The sequence below is a fragment of the Nerophis ophidion genome, linkage group LG07 (genome assembly GCF_033978795.1).
Source record: "Nerophis ophidion isolate RoL-2023_Sa linkage group LG07, RoL_Noph_v1.0, whole genome shotgun sequence".
Lineage (NCBI taxonomy): Eukaryota > Metazoa > Chordata > Actinopteri > Syngnathiformes > Syngnathidae > Nerophis > Nerophis ophidion.
This window is the reverse complement of record NC_084617.1, coordinates 21,438,684-21,454,059: the sequence shown is the minus strand read 5'-3', so window position 1 is coordinate 21,454,059 and position 15,376 is coordinate 21,438,684. Positions and strand designations below refer to the sequence as shown.

Genomic DNA, 15,376 nt, shown 5'->3' with positions numbered 1-15,376 from the left:
CAGCACAGTCTTTCACACGCTTTCTTCTTTCCCATTCTGGCAAAAACAAAAGGTATGTCTATCTGTAGCTATTAACTAATGTTAGCACGTCAGACCGGATGTTTTGGTTGCATCTTACAAGATTTATTGACATTTGCTACACCAACTGATAATGTGGATGCTTGAAACTCAAAATGTTTGATTGCTACTTTAAACATAACACATAGCCAAGAAAAAAATGTTGATTAACAATATTGAGGTGTATAATATACAAACCCCGTTTCCATGTGAGTTAGGAAATTGTGTTAGATGTAAATATAAACGGAATACAATGATTTGCAAGTCATTTTCAATGCATATTCAGTTGAATATGCTACAAAGACAACATATTTGATGTTGAAACTAAACTTTTTTTTTTTGCAAATAATCATTAACTTTAGAATTTGATGACAGCAACACGTAACAAAGAAGTTGGGAAAGCTGGCAATAAATACTGATAAAGTTGAGGAATGCTCATCAAACACTTATATGGAACATCCCACAGGTGTGCAGGCTAATTGGGAACAGGTGGGTGCCATGATTGGGTACAAAAGCAGCTTCCATGAAATGCTAAGTAATTCACAAACAAGGATCGGGCGAGGGTCACCACTTTGTAAGCAAATTGTCGAACAGTTTTAGAACAACATTTCTCAACGAGCTATTGCAAGGAATTTAGGGATTTTACCATCTACGGTCCGAAAATCAAAAAAGTTCAGAAAATCTGGAAAAATCACTGCATGTAAGCGATGATATTGTGGACTTTTGAGCCCTCAGGCGGTACTGCATCAAAAACGGACATCAGTGTGTAAAGGATATCATCACATGGGCTAAGGAACACTTCATAAAACCACTGTCAGTAACTACAGTTGGTCGCTAGATCTGTAAGTGCAAGTTAAAACTCTACTATGCAAAGCCAAACCCATTTATCAACAATATCCTGAAACGCCGCCGTCTTGGCTAGGCCCGAGCTCACCTAAGATGGACTGATGCAAAGTGGAAAGGTGTTCTGTGGTCTGACAAGTACATACATTTCAAATTATATTTGGAAACTGTGGACGTGGTGTCCTCCGGAACAAAGAGGAAAATAACCATCCGGATTGTTATAGGCGCAAAGTTCAAAAGCCAGCATCTGTGATGGTATGGGGGTGTATTAGTGCCCAAGGCATGGGTAACTTACACATCTGTGAAGGCACCATTAATGCTGAAAGGTCCATACAGGTTTTGGAGCAACATATGTTTTCATCCAAGCAACGTTATCATGGACGCCCCTGCTTATTTCAGCAAGACAAGTGTTACAACAGCGTGGCTTCGTAAAAAAAGAGTGCGGGTACTTTCCTGGCCCGCCTGCAGTCCAGACCTGTCTCCCATCGAAAATGTGTGGCACATTATGAAGCGTGAAATACGACAGCGGAGACCCCAGACTGTTGAACGACTGAAGCTCTACATTAAACAAGAATGGGAAAGAATTCCACTTTCAAAACTTCAAAAATTAGTTTCCTCAGTTCCCAAACGTTTATTGAGTGTTGTTAAAAGAAAAGCTGATGTAACACCGTGGTGAACATGCCCTTTCCCAACTAATTTGGAACGTGTTGCATCCAAGAAATTCTTAAGTTAATTATTTGCAAAAAAAAAAAAAACCGTTTATGAGTTTGAACATCAAATATCTTGTCTTTGTAGTGCATTCAATTGAATATGGGTTGAAAAGGATTTGCAAATCATTGTATTCCGTTTATATTTATATCTCGTTGTGGATGTTGTTGTGGTTTGTGCAGCCTTTTGAGGCACTTGTGATTTAGGGCTATATAAATAAACATTGATTGATTGATTGATTGATAACACAATTTCCCAACTCATATGGAAACAGGGTTTGCATTTTAAATCTGCAGTTACCCAACTACAGTGCTACTTTTATTCATGTTATAATATTTGTTACTATCATTTCATTTCTACAATATCGTAGTGCATAACAGTACAAGATAAACATAGAGAAGGAACACCATCTTAAAGAACAGTGTCAATGTGATCATAAAATAAAATACCTTCAATAAGTATTAAACCATTACCATCAACACCCAGAAAAAAACTAAATTGGAAACATTAAATATAATAGAATAAAGATAAAACCATGTGCGTGGGCATAAACTTTTAGGAAAATGAAACAAAAGTGTATTATTGTTAAGGAATGAATTAATTTCCGGTATTCAGCAAGCATCTTAAAAACATGAAGTATTATAGAATAAAAATGAAAACGTGCGTGGGCATAAACTTTTAGGAAAATGAAACAAAAGTGTCTTATTGTTAAGGAATGACTTAATTTCCGGTATTCACCAAGCGTCTTAAAAACATTAACATATTATACAATAAAGATAAAAACATGTGCATGGGCATAAACTTTTAGGAAAAGGAAAGCAGATGAGATAGGCCCCCCACCCCGAAAGGAAAAAGTAGTAGCAAATGGCTGGACGCTGGATAGATGGATGGAAACAAAATGGTCTTATTGTTAAGGAATTAATTCATTTCCGGTATTTGCCGAGCGTCTTATTACGAAACGACTTCACTTCCGGTATTTTCTGGGTCGCCCTGTGATTGGCTGACGCGTCTCCGCTCTGACGTATGACTCATCCTGTCCAAGATGGCGATACACCTGCTGTCACAGCGATGATCCGCCGCTTAAAGCAGTTTGGAGCCCAGGAAACGGAGTGATTAATTCATTAACCGGCGGCGTAGAATCGTACTTCGTCGTCCACCATGTCCGCAGAGGAGCTGTCGGCCTCAGACAGCGAGGTCGTGTTGGCCGGCGCCGGAGAGCGCTGGGCACCGGTGGGCGCCGTGGCCAGCCCGGAGGAGGAGAGCGGCTCCGGCGGCCAGCCGAGGCAGCGAGGCTCCGTCGGCGAGGAGCAAATGGCGGTGCGGCTGATGAAGCTGGAGGAGGAACAAGAGCTGCTTAATTCCTCGCTGCTCGCACTCACGTCGCACTTTGCTCAAGTGCAGTTCCGCCTCAAGCAGATCGTCCACGCACAGAGCGAGGAGAAGGAGAAGATGCTCACCGAGCTGGAGGAGTTCGCCTTCAAGGGATGCCCGCATGTGGTGGGCAGCAGGGCCCGGGACGCGCAGCAGCTCCACAACACGGTGGGTCAGCAGCTTCTTTTAGTTTTTTCTTCCCCGACATTTACTCAGAGTTACTGAAACATGAAATTAACTAATAAACCAGGGGTGTCCAAAGTCCAGTCCGTGGGCAATTGGTGGCCCACAGGTAACTTTGTTAACGGCCGCGGAACTTTATAAAACGACTGTTAAAAAATTATTTAAAAAAACAAAACATAAAAATTAAATGCGGCGGGAAAAAGTTGCAATGTTGACTTTAACAAACTTTTAACTGACTTTAAACTTAAAGGCCTACTGAAATGAGATTTTCTTATTTATTGTTTTCTTCTTTTTTCTTCTTCCTTCACTCTGAACATATTCCTTCCATCAAAGCCTCATTAAGAGGCAAAGAACAATCATCAATGACAAAGAAGACATTACAGAATCGTTATTCTATGTCAGCTTCATGTTCAGGAAGAAACATCTAATGTCATCATCATGGTTAGCAAGACCTTACACTTTAGAAACACATCTCTCAAGACAAGTTCTTTAGAAATGATCCCTGAAAGTATAGTCTATAGCAGGGCTCGGGAACCTTTTTGGCTGAGAGAGCCATACAAGCCAAATATTTTAAAGTATTTCAGTGAGAGCCATATGATATTTTTTTTAAGACTGAATACAACTAAATGTGTGCATTTTTAAGTAAGACCAACATTTTTAGAGTATAAGTGTCTTATTTTTTTTAATAACATTGTTATTATGAAGCTAACCAACATTAAATAAAATACTTCTTACCATTAATGCGACTTCTTGAACAGGTGCGGTAGAAACCGGATGGATGGATTAAATGCATGAAAATGTTTTATATTTTGAACGTTATTTTTGACACTGTGATTACCAGCGGAATTATTCATTACTTATCGTGTTAAGCAATGTCAACTAAGATTGATCTGAGAGCCAGATGCAGCCATCAAAAGAGCCACATCTGGCTTTGGAGCCATAGGTTCCCTACCCCTGGTCTATAGTATAGTATAGATAAAATTTAAAGGCCTACTGAAATGAGATTTTCTTATTTAAACAGGGATAGCAGGTCCATTCTTTGTGTCATACTTGATCATTTCGCGATATTGCCATATTTTTGCTGAAAGGATTTAGTAATGAACATCGATGATAAAGTTCGCAACTTTAGGTCGCTAATAAAAAAGCCTTGCCTTTACTGGAAGTAGCAGACGATGTGCGCGTGACGTCAATGGTTGTAGGGCTCCTCACATCCTCACATTGTTTATAATGTGAGCCTCCAGCAGCAAGAGCTATTCGGACTGAGAAAGCGACAATTTCCCCATTAATTTGAGCGAGGATGAAAGATTTTTGGATGAGGAAATTTAGAATGAAGGCCTAGAAAAAAAAAAAAGTAAAAAAAAAAGGCGAGGGCAAGTGAGAGCGATTCAGATGTTATTAGACACATTTACTAGGATAATTCTGGGAAATCCCTTATCTGCCTATTGTGTTGCTAGTGTTTTAGTGAGTTAAAGAGTACCTTAAAGTCGGAGGGGTGTGGCCACGGGTGTTTTGACGCCAGAGTCTCTGAGAGAAGTCACGGCACCTGCAGGAGGACGCTGGCTCCGCTGATCTCCGGTAAGAGGCGACTTATTTCCACAATTTTCGCACCGAAAACTGCCGGTTGACATGTAGTCGTGATCCATTTTCGCTTGACCGCTCTGATCCATAGTAAACTTCACCTCCGGCAATTTTAAACAAGGAAACATTGTGTGTTTGTGTGGCTAAAGGCTAAAAGCTTCCCACCTACATCGTTCTACTTTGACTTCTCCATTATTAATTGAACAAATTGCAAAAGATTTAGCAACACAGATGTCCAAATTACTGTGTAATTGGGCGATGAAAAGAGACGACTTTTAGCTGTGCGTGGTGCTGAGCTAATATGTCCCCTCCAACCAATAACGTCATTCCGCGACGTTTTCAACAGGAAACTCCGCGGGAAATTTCAAATTGTAATTTAGTGAACTAAACCGGCTGTATTGGCATTTGTTGCAATGTTAAGATTTCATCATTGATATATAAACTATCAGACTGTGTGGTCGGTAGTAGTTGGTTTCAGTAGGCCTTTAATCTTTAACTTTAAAAAACAAAAACAAATAATCATTCAATTAAAATCAATGTTTTTATATATTATTGAGCTATTCAAGGCTCCAATTACTTCACACCAATAATCCTCTTTAAAATATATATTTTTAAAATAGTGCATATTTTGTTTGCCATAAGCATAATACAAAAAATTATAAAAACTGAAGTTGGTCTAGTGACTGAAGCGATGAAAGTTGAAAAAAAAGTATGACTTTATTTTTTAACACTTTTATGAATGAGCCTCTTTTAGTTCTCAAAGAATTGTAATTACTGTCATTGCTCAAAAATTAACAATATTAAAAAACATATTACCAATTACTTCACACCAAGACTCCACTTTGAATTATTTTTGGGAGAAAATATTGCAGATTTTGTGTGTTTGCCATAAAAATAAAGATAAAAATTGCTATTCAAAATTGGCATTAAACAACATTTTTGGGAAAAACTTATAATCGACAGATTTGAAATTGATCTAGAAACTTATGTGATGAAAGTTGAAAAAAAAAAGAAAGAAAAAAGTATGACTTTATTTTCAACACTTTTATGAGTGGGCCTCTTTTGGTTCCCAAAGATCTGCCATTACTGTCATTGCTCAAAAAAAAAAAACAATGTTGTTATAAATTATTGACCTGTTCAAGGCTCCAATTACTTCACACCAATAATCCACTTTGAAATATTTTTGGGAGAAAATATTGCATATTTTGTGTTTGCCATAAAAATAAATGCTATTAAAAATGGGCATAAAACAAGAAATTATAAAAACTTTTAATCAACAGACATATTTGATGTTTATCTAGAGACTCAAGTGATGAAAGATGAAGAAAAAAAATATTACTTTATTTTTAACACTTTTATGAGTGGGCCTCTTTTAATTCCCAAATAAATGTGGTTACTGTCATTGCTCCAAAAATAACAATGCAAAAAAACCCAATGTTATTATAAATTATTGACCTATTTAAGGCTCCAATTACTTCACATCAAATATTCCACTTTGAGCGTTTTTTGGGGGAGAAACATTGCATATTTTGTGTTTTTGCATTATCTTTGATAAAAAGGGCATAAAAGATGTGTGCCGGATAGATCTGAAGTTGATCAATTGAAGTAAAAAAAAAAGTTTTGGCTCATTTTTACCATTTTTTGGACTGAGAACCTTCTGGGTCTCCATGGACCAAAGTTGAGGGGAACCCTAAAGTTGAAAAATATCTATATATTTTATTGGTTTTGAAAATGACAAATATCAAAATGGCCCCCTCATGTTTTAATTTGTCAATGTGTGGCCCTCAGCGGAAACAGTTTGGACACCCCGGTACTATACTATTTGTTAATACTACACAATATCATATCATAACAGCCCACCAGTAAGCCCCTTAGTGGCTGCTGGCAGCATAGTGCACGATATCAACATCCCCTTTGAGTAGACACTTGGATCAGTTTGTGTTTCATTATTTGAGAGTTGGCCTGCAGCTATCGATTATTGTAGTAAATCGAATAAGCTACCGATTAATTTGTTTAAATAATCGAGTAATCGGATAAAACACACTTTATGCGTATTTTTGGGGAAAAAGTTGAAATAATGATGTTTCTGCTTGCATAACCTTCATTCCTTTTTTCTGATAAATTCACATCATCAACATTGAAAGTTTGCTTTTAAGACATGTGCATTTATATAAATAAGTACAAAAAAAATACACAATCCCTCTTATGTGTGCTGTCCGCGTATATAAAGTTACATGCAACATGGATTTTATGAATTAAACATTTAATCAAAGCAAAATAATATAAATCTTGAGTTTTTTAAATTGATAACATTTATGAATTTTTGCAGCCCTATTTGGGTGTTATGCCGTTTAATTAAATGTAAACAATATTGTTTAGTAGAAAAGTATTACAAGCAGCTGGAAGAAGTTTACAATTGAGGTGGGCGATAGTTCAAAGTTTTGTATTTGTACTCTGGTATTAAAAACAGTGATATTGGAATTAATCTTGCCACCTTCATCTTACAAGCCTCAAATAGCTGACATTAGGGCTGCAACGATTAATTAAATAATTCCATTATAAAAAAGCTTTGATTTATATATTGTTGCTTCAATTAATCGTTTAATGAGTGTAACTAATAATCTTCTCCCGCAAAAAAGAAGGTAAACCAAGTTAAATAAAAGGTGAAAGAAGGTAAATTGTAAATGTTTAAATAAGGTTAATAGAAGAAAAAATAGGATAAATAGAAGGTAAACAAAGGTAAATAGAAGGTAAACAAAGGTAAAATAAGTTAAATGGATAGTAAAAGAAGGTAAATATAAGGTAAAATGTAAAAATAATTTAAAAGGTAAATATAAGGCAAACAAAATGTAAAATAAGTTTAATAGAAAGTAAAAGAAGGTAAATGTAAGATATTTTTTAATTAAGTAGTAAAAAGGTAAAGTTAATACATAAATAGAAGCCAAAATGAAAGAACTAGAAGGTAAACAAAAGGTAAATAGAAGGTAATGAGGATTATGGCAAGTAGATAAATATTTGTAATTCCATCTATTTCCCCTGAAAAACACAACAAGGCCATAAGATGTATTTTATCCAATGACGTGATTAATTGAATAAACAAATCAATAGATTACTCTATGACTAAAATAATCGATAGCTGTCGCCCTAATAACTTATTAAAAATACTGGTACTTGAAAAACAAATGAATGGAATATGCATTGAGATCTACATTTATAGTCTTTTTGGACGTTTGATGATGTCACACAAATCTAAACAAATGTCTGATTGAAACCATTGCTGTGCGGATTAAAGCGGCTTTCCGTGTCACATGTTGCCGTTCGCTCGCTGAAGTCTCCTACTTTAAGAAATGTTTCTTCTTATATGAGATGACGTTAAAAAAAGAAAAAAAAGTCCCGCAGTCATGTTTGATGAAGGCAGGTGTGTACTCGGTGAGTGTGTACTTCCTGTTCTTCACGTTTAACATGGCTCTTTATTTGTCCCTAACATGCTTCGCCTGCAGGGGGACTTGGTGAGTAAAGAATTAAACTGCTCGGGGTTTCCACGAGATGCATTTGTGTCGGAGACGTGCTGACGATGTCCGTTTGTCTTTCAGACGGAGCGAGAGAAGCGCGAGCGCCTGGAGGCTCAGAGAGAGAAGCAAAAAGATCTCATTCTCCAGCTGAAGACCCAGCTGGACGACCTGGAGCACTTTGCCTACCAGGAGGGCAGCTACGACTCGCTGCCACAGTCGGTGGTCCTGGAGAGACAGAAGGTGGGTAGCGCCGCCTACTGTTCAACACTCGCCGTGGTCGTCGCTTCCCGTTTGTAACCGGTGGCGTTCTTCAGGTCATTATTGACGAGCTGATCAAGAAGCTGGACGTCAACCTGAATGAAGACATCGGCGACCTGACGCCGGAGGAGCTGCGGCACCGGGTGGACGCCGCCATCGCGCAGATCGTCAACCCAGCCCGCGTGAAGGAGCAGTTGGTGGACCAGCTGAAGACGCAGATCAGAGACCTGGAGATGTTCATCAACTTCATCCAGGGTACAAAGTGGACTCCCTTTGGAAGCTTCTGTGGGTGTATTGACCTGGAGTGTTGTTCCCACAGATGAGGTAGGCAACCCTCTCCTGTCTGACGGCCCACACAACCAGCAGCCTCAAGCGGCCACCGCCAAGCCCAGGACCCCTGGGGTGAAAAGGACAGGTTTGTATAGTTTTGTAGAAGTTGGCCCCCTTATCATGGTAAATATTCAAATAACTGCCAATTGTGTGTGCCCTAAAAATATTTGTTTGTGCCGTAACGGTTTTTAAGTTATTCCTAAATAAATGTTCTGACAAGTGACGTCATCCAACCCCCCACCACCTTGTGGGGGGCTGGTTATGAGTAATAAAACGTTAACATAAAATCTATAAAACGGTTATGACATAAAAACTAAAATAGACGAAACAATTTTGAAGCATAAACGTTTGGGACAAGTTTGGGCAGATTTCACAAGCTGGGGTGATGAATATGAATAACACATTATTGACATATTTAAAACTTTTGGAACATAAAAGCTATAATATAACATGTACTGAGTGGCCTAGTGGTTAGAGTGTCGGCCCTGAGATCAGTAGGTTGTGAGTCATACCAACGACTATAAAAATGGGACCCATTACCTCCCTGCTTGGCACTCAGCATCAAGGGTTGGAATTGGGGGTTAAATCACGAAAATGATTCCCGGGTGCGGCCACCGCTGCTGCCCACTGCTCCCCTCACCTCCCAGGGGGTGAACAAGGGGATGGGTCAAATACAGGGGACACATTTCACCACACCCAGTGTGTGTGTGATAATCATTGCTACTTTAACTTTATCTTTAATAATAGTTAAAAAAAAAAAATTGGGGGGGAAAAAAACGTTTGAGAAAATTTTTGGGGGGATTAAGACAAGAGACTGCGGGGGGTGCTGGTTATGAATAATAGCATGTAAACATAAAATCTATAACACGTTTATATCATAACTAAAATAGACAAAACAATTTTGAAGCATAAACGTTTGGGACAATTTTGGGCAGATTTTGACAAGGGAGGGGGATGGTTATGAATAACACATTATCAATATACTGTATATAAAAATGTTTTACATAAAAACTATAAGAGTTCAAAAAAATAATTTGTAAAACAAACATTTGGGACAATTTTGTAGGGATTTTGACAAGGTGGGGGTGCTGTTTAGGAATAATAGCATGTAAACATAAAATCTATAACACGTCTATATCCATCCATCCATCCATCCATTTTCTGCCGCTTATTCCCTTTGGGCTCGCGGGGGGCGCTGGTGCCTATCTCAGTTACAATCGGGCGGAAGGCGGGGTACACCCTGGACAAGTCGCCACCTCATCACAGGGCCAACACAGATAGACAACATTCACACTCACATTCACACACTAGGGCCAAATTAGTGTTGCCAATCAACCTATCCCCAGGTGCATGTCTTTGGAAGTGGGAGGAAGCAGGAGTACCCGCAGGGAACCCACACATTCACTGGGAGAACATGCAAACGCCACACAGAAAGATCCCGAGCCCGGGATTGAACCCACGACTACTCAGGACCTTCGTATTGTGAGGCAGACGCACTAACCTCTCTTCCACTGTGAAGCCCTCATGTTTATATTATAAAAGCTAAAATAGACAAGGCAATTTTTAAGCAGAGCAGCACAGCACGGTGATATCAGGGGTTAGTGTGTGTGCCTCACAATATGAAGGTCCTGGCTTCAATCCTGGGCTCAGCATCTTTCTGTGGGGAGTTTGCATGTTCTCCCCGTGACTGTGTGGGTTCCCTCCAGGTACTCCGGCTTCCTCCCACCTCCAAAGACATGCACCTGGGGATAGGTTGATTGGCAAGTGTGTGAATTTGAGTGTGAATGTTGTTTGTCTATCTGTGTTGAGGTAGCAACTTGTCCATGGTGTACCCCCGCCTTCCGCCCGAATGAAGCTGAGATAGGCTCCAGCACCCGCCGCGATCCCGAACGGGACAAGCGGTAGAAAATGGATGGTTGGAATTTTGAAGCATAAACGTTTGGTAAATGGGTTCTACTTGTATAGCGCTTTTCTACCCCCTTTTTTAAGGAGCCCAAAGCGCTTTGACAGTATTTCCACATTTGCCCATTCACACACACATTCACACACTGATGGCGGGAGCTGCCATGCAAGGCGCTCACCAGGACACATCAGGAGCAAGGGTGACGTGTCTTGCCTAAGGACACAACGGAAGTGACTAGGATGGTAGAAGGTGGGGATTGAACCAACAACCCTCAGATTGTTAGCACAGCCACTCTATATATATATATATATATATATATATATATATATAATTTATTTTATTTTATTTTTTATTTTTTTTATTAAAGTTTGGGCCAACTTTGGGTGGATTCTGACATGGTTGGAGGGGACGGTTATGAATAACAAAACATTACTAATAACATAAAAAACATATTGTGAAAAAAATATAATTTTTAACAAAGGGGGGCTGGATGAGGTCACTCATCAGAAAATGTATTTTAGAATCACTTAAAGCAGTGGTTCTCAATCTTTTTTAAGTGATGTACCCACTGTGAACATTTTTTTAATTCAAGTACCCCCTAATCAGAGCAAAGCATTTTTGGTGGAAAAAAAGAGATAAAGAAGTAAAATACAGCACTATGTCATCAGTTTCTGATTTATTAAATTGTATAACAGTGCAAAATATTGCTCCTTTGTAGTGGTCTTTCTTGAACTATTTGGAAAAAAAGGATATATAAATAACTAAAAACTTGTTGAAAAATAAACAAGTGATTCAATTATAAATAAAGATTTCTCACATAGATGTAATCATCAACTTAAAGTGTCCTCTTTGGGATTGTAATAGAGATCCATCTGGATTCATGAACTTAATTCTAAACATTTTTTCACAAAAAAAGAAATCTTTAACATCAATATTTATGGAACATGTCCACAAAAAATCTAGCTGTCAACACTGAATATTGCATTGTTGCATTTTTTTTTCACTGTTTATGAACTTACATCCATATTTTGTTGAAGTATTATTCAATAAATATATTTACAATGGATTTTTGAATCGTTACTATTTTTAGAATATATATTTTTTTAAATCTCACGTACCCTTTGGCGTACCTTCAAGTACCCCCAGGGGTAGGCGTACCCCCATTTGAGAACGACTGACTTAAAGTAAACATTTTACAGCTCAAAGGAATGGCAGTGTTATTTTGATATTTGCAACAATAAGAGGGCCAAATTCACCCAGGTGTTAGTGTGACCTGTGACCGACATGTTGGACATGGTTGTGTTCTATGGCTGCAGTGGACCCGGAGCAGGCTCAGAGGATGCGAGAGACTGGTCTGCAACTGATCCAGAAGGCGCTCGCCGTGCTGCAGATCTTCGCCGCCAGCCAGTTCGGCTGCTCGACCAACCAGGTTCCCGCGAGCATGTGGCCTCAGGATTCCGGACAGCGGGACTATGGTCCTCTGCTGCAGCGTCTGGAAGCGGCGGCGGAGAAGGTGCGAGTGCTGGGCTCGCGCAGGCAGCCGGCCCTTGAGCACGTGGTCAACTACACCAGCAACTCTGCGCTGGGGCCACGGGACGAGCTGACGGCGTGCGTGAGGAAGGAGCTGGCGATGGCACTGAGGGACTTGTTGGCTCACGGTCTGGTGTCGCCGTCGCAGGCCGTCAGCCTGGTGTTGGCGCCCATCTCCTGCCTGCTGCCATTCAAGGCCACCTCGCAGTGCATTCATCCCTGGGAACTCTTCGTCAAGTACTACCACTCCAAAAATGGTAAAGCCTTCGCCGAGTCGCCGGCCCGCCAGCTGTCGCAGTCCTTCAGCATGCCTGTAGGGGGCAACCCAGTCAGCGTCACCCCCAAACAGTCTCTGCTCTGGGCCGTGCACACCGTGCTGAAGGAGCACGGTCGCTACAAGCGAGGGCCGGACACGGAGTTCAAGGCGCTGGTGTGCATGGCGCTCAACGAGCAGCGCCTGGTGTCCTGGCTCAACCTGCTGTGTAAGGCGGGGACGCTCGTGCACCCGCACTACCTCTCCTGGAGCTACATGGCGCAGACCGGCTTCGAGGGCGCCCTGCGCATCCTGGGACGCATCAGCCACCTCAAGTTTAACCTCCCCGTAGACCTGGCCGTGCGACAGCTGAAGAACATCAAGGACGCTTTCTGAAGCCTGCAAACTTTGAGTACTAGCAGCTCTTTGAACGGAGCAAGATGACGGCTCTGCACCATTTAGCAAATCCTCCTGAAAATGTCCATGACTATGATAGTTGCCTTTGACTCAAAGTGACCTCGCCTTCTTCCTGAGCTTTATATTCAACAACATTCCTGTGCTGGCGGCAATGGACGTGTACAGTAATCACTACTGTAATGTGGCCGTCAATCCAAGATGGATGCCCTCGCACCTGCTGCTTCTAGTTTGAAAAGGAGCCAGGTGTGCTGCTTTGTTTGAAGTCCCGCAGTTCCGCTTCAAACCCTCCTTCAGGTTCAAACGGATTTAGTTTGACGATAAAGATGTATTTATTGTTATGTTACATGATTGTAGTAAAACTATTTGCTTTTGTTTTATCCTGAGTAGCAAGTAAGGGTGTGAATCTTTGGGCACCTAATGATTTGATCCGATTCCTGGGGTGACCATTCAATTCAGAATCGATTCTCGATTCAACACGGTTCTTGATCCAAACCGATTCTCGCAATGTGTTATTTGGTATATTAATTATATTAAGACTTTTTCAAAACAGGTCAGTGGTTAGAAAAGCTCCTTCTGTTTGCATGGAGATGGCCTATGACCGTCTTTTAAAAAAATGATTCTTATAAAGAAAAATTAAAATATATATTTTTTAAATCAATTTTTGAAAATTATAAATCTATTTAGAACCGCGATGAATACGATTTTTGATTCAGCTTGGAATCTATGTTTTGTGCACCCTATAATTAAGTATAATATCTTCTCCCTGAATGTAAAAACCGCAGATGCTATTAAAGTGTTTACTGTAGTGATATCCACGCTAAAACATATTTTTTTGTGCAACAGGAAACATATTTGATCATTGACAGTTTGATAGATCATTTTTTCGCCAACTGTTATTTGCCCTGTGATGCTGGTATTTATATACACAATTATTTATTGAAGCATGTTTTAGCCTTAAAGGTGAACCATTGCAGCATATATTCATTGTTCAGTCTAGTAACAGTAGCCAGGCTGATTGCTGTAATGCAGCTATTCTTAATATTACTGTATCATGTCTTCATCTCAAACACTAAATATACCATATTTCCTTGAATTGCCGCCGGGGCGCTAATTAATTTAAAACCTCTTCTCACTCCTGCGCTTACCAAAGGCATGCGGTAAAAGTAAGCATGCGCTAATTATTTTAAAACCTCTTCTCACTCCGGCACTTACCAAAGGTATGCAGTAAAAATTTGACTGTGATGTAAGCTTGGACCTTAAATCCTACTGAATAGCTCTTAATCTTCTTCCCTTTATGCGATTTCAAATTAGCGGTATTGAAATCAGCCTCCTCCATTTTGAAAATGACGACAGGGGAAATGTCACCCGTGACGTCACGAGTTTGACCAGGCGGTAATACTAAGCATGCGCTAATTATTTTGGGAAGCGAGTTTGACCCGGCAGTAATTCAAGGAAATACGGTACATCAAAATATTTAATTTACATTTTCCACATTGTCATTGTGTTTCATGCAGTTGTGGAGCAATTTTAAACTGATTAAATATGTTTTTGTTGTGCTTCTTATGAGTAATCATTTTATTTTACTGCAGATTCAACATAATGACTTATTAATTAAATTCCATCCATTCATCTTCTTCCGCTTATCCGAGGTCGGGTCGCGGGGGCAGCAGCCTAAGCAGGGAAGCCCAGACTTCTCTCTCCCCAGCCACTTCATCTAGCTCTTCCCGAGGGATCCTGAGGCGTTCCCAGGCCAGCCGGGAGACAAAGTCTTCCCAACGTGTTCTGGGTCTTCTCCTTGGCCTCCTACCATTTGGACGTGCCCTAAACACCTCCCTCGGGAGGCGTTCAGGTGACATCCTGACCAGATGCCCAAACCAACTCATCTGGCTCCTCTCGATGTGGAGGAGCAGCGGCTTTACTTTGAGCTCCTCCCGAATGGCAGAGCTTCTCACCCTATCTCTAAGGGAGAGCCCCGCCACCTGGTGGAGGAAACTCATCTCGGCCGCTTGTACCCGTGATCTTACTCCTTCGGTCATGACCCAAAGCTCATGACCATAGGTGAGGATGGGAACGTAGAACGACCGGTAAATTGAGAGCTTTGCCTTCCGGCTCGGCTCCTTCTTCACCACTACAGATCGGTACAACGTCCGCATTACTGAAGACGCCGCACCGATCCTCCTGTCGATCTCACGATCCACTCTTCCCCCACTCGTGAACAAGACTCCTAGGTACTTGAACTCCTCCACTTGGGGCAGGGTCTCCTCCACAACCCGGAGATGGCACTCCACCCTTTTTCGGGGGAGAACCATGGACTCTGACTTGGAGGGGCGGATTCTCATTCCGGTCGCTTCACACTCGGCTGCGACCCGATCCAGTGAGAGTTGAAGATCCTGGCCAGATGAAGCCATCAGGACCACATCATCTGCAAAAAGC

General features: G+C 40.7%; 1 protein-coding gene and 1 non-coding gene across 2 annotated transcripts; one reads left to right on the top strand and one right to left on the bottom strand.

Annotated features, from left to right (window-relative positions):
• Positions 1 to 2,617: 2,617 nt before the first annotated feature.
• On the top strand, positions 2,618 to 14,506 carry rundc1 (RUN domain containing 1). The gene is made up of 5 exons (XM_061905629.1): positions 2,618 to 3,147; positions 8,334 to 8,492; positions 8,567 to 8,765; positions 8,830 to 8,925; positions 12,060 to 14,506. The coding sequence occupies exons 1-5, from the start codon at positions 2,767 to 2,769 to the stop codon at positions 12,920 to 12,922; spliced, it is 1,698 nt and encodes a 565-aa protein (XP_061761613.1). The 5' UTR covers positions 2,618 to 2,766; the 3' UTR covers positions 12,923 to 14,506.
• Positions 3,468 to 3,680, bottom strand: LOC133556931 (small nucleolar RNA U3). The gene has a single exon (XR_009807635.1). It is a non-coding gene; the product is annotated as a small nucleolar RNA U3 (small nucleolar RNA).
• Positions 14,507 to 15,376: the final 870 nt, after the last annotated feature.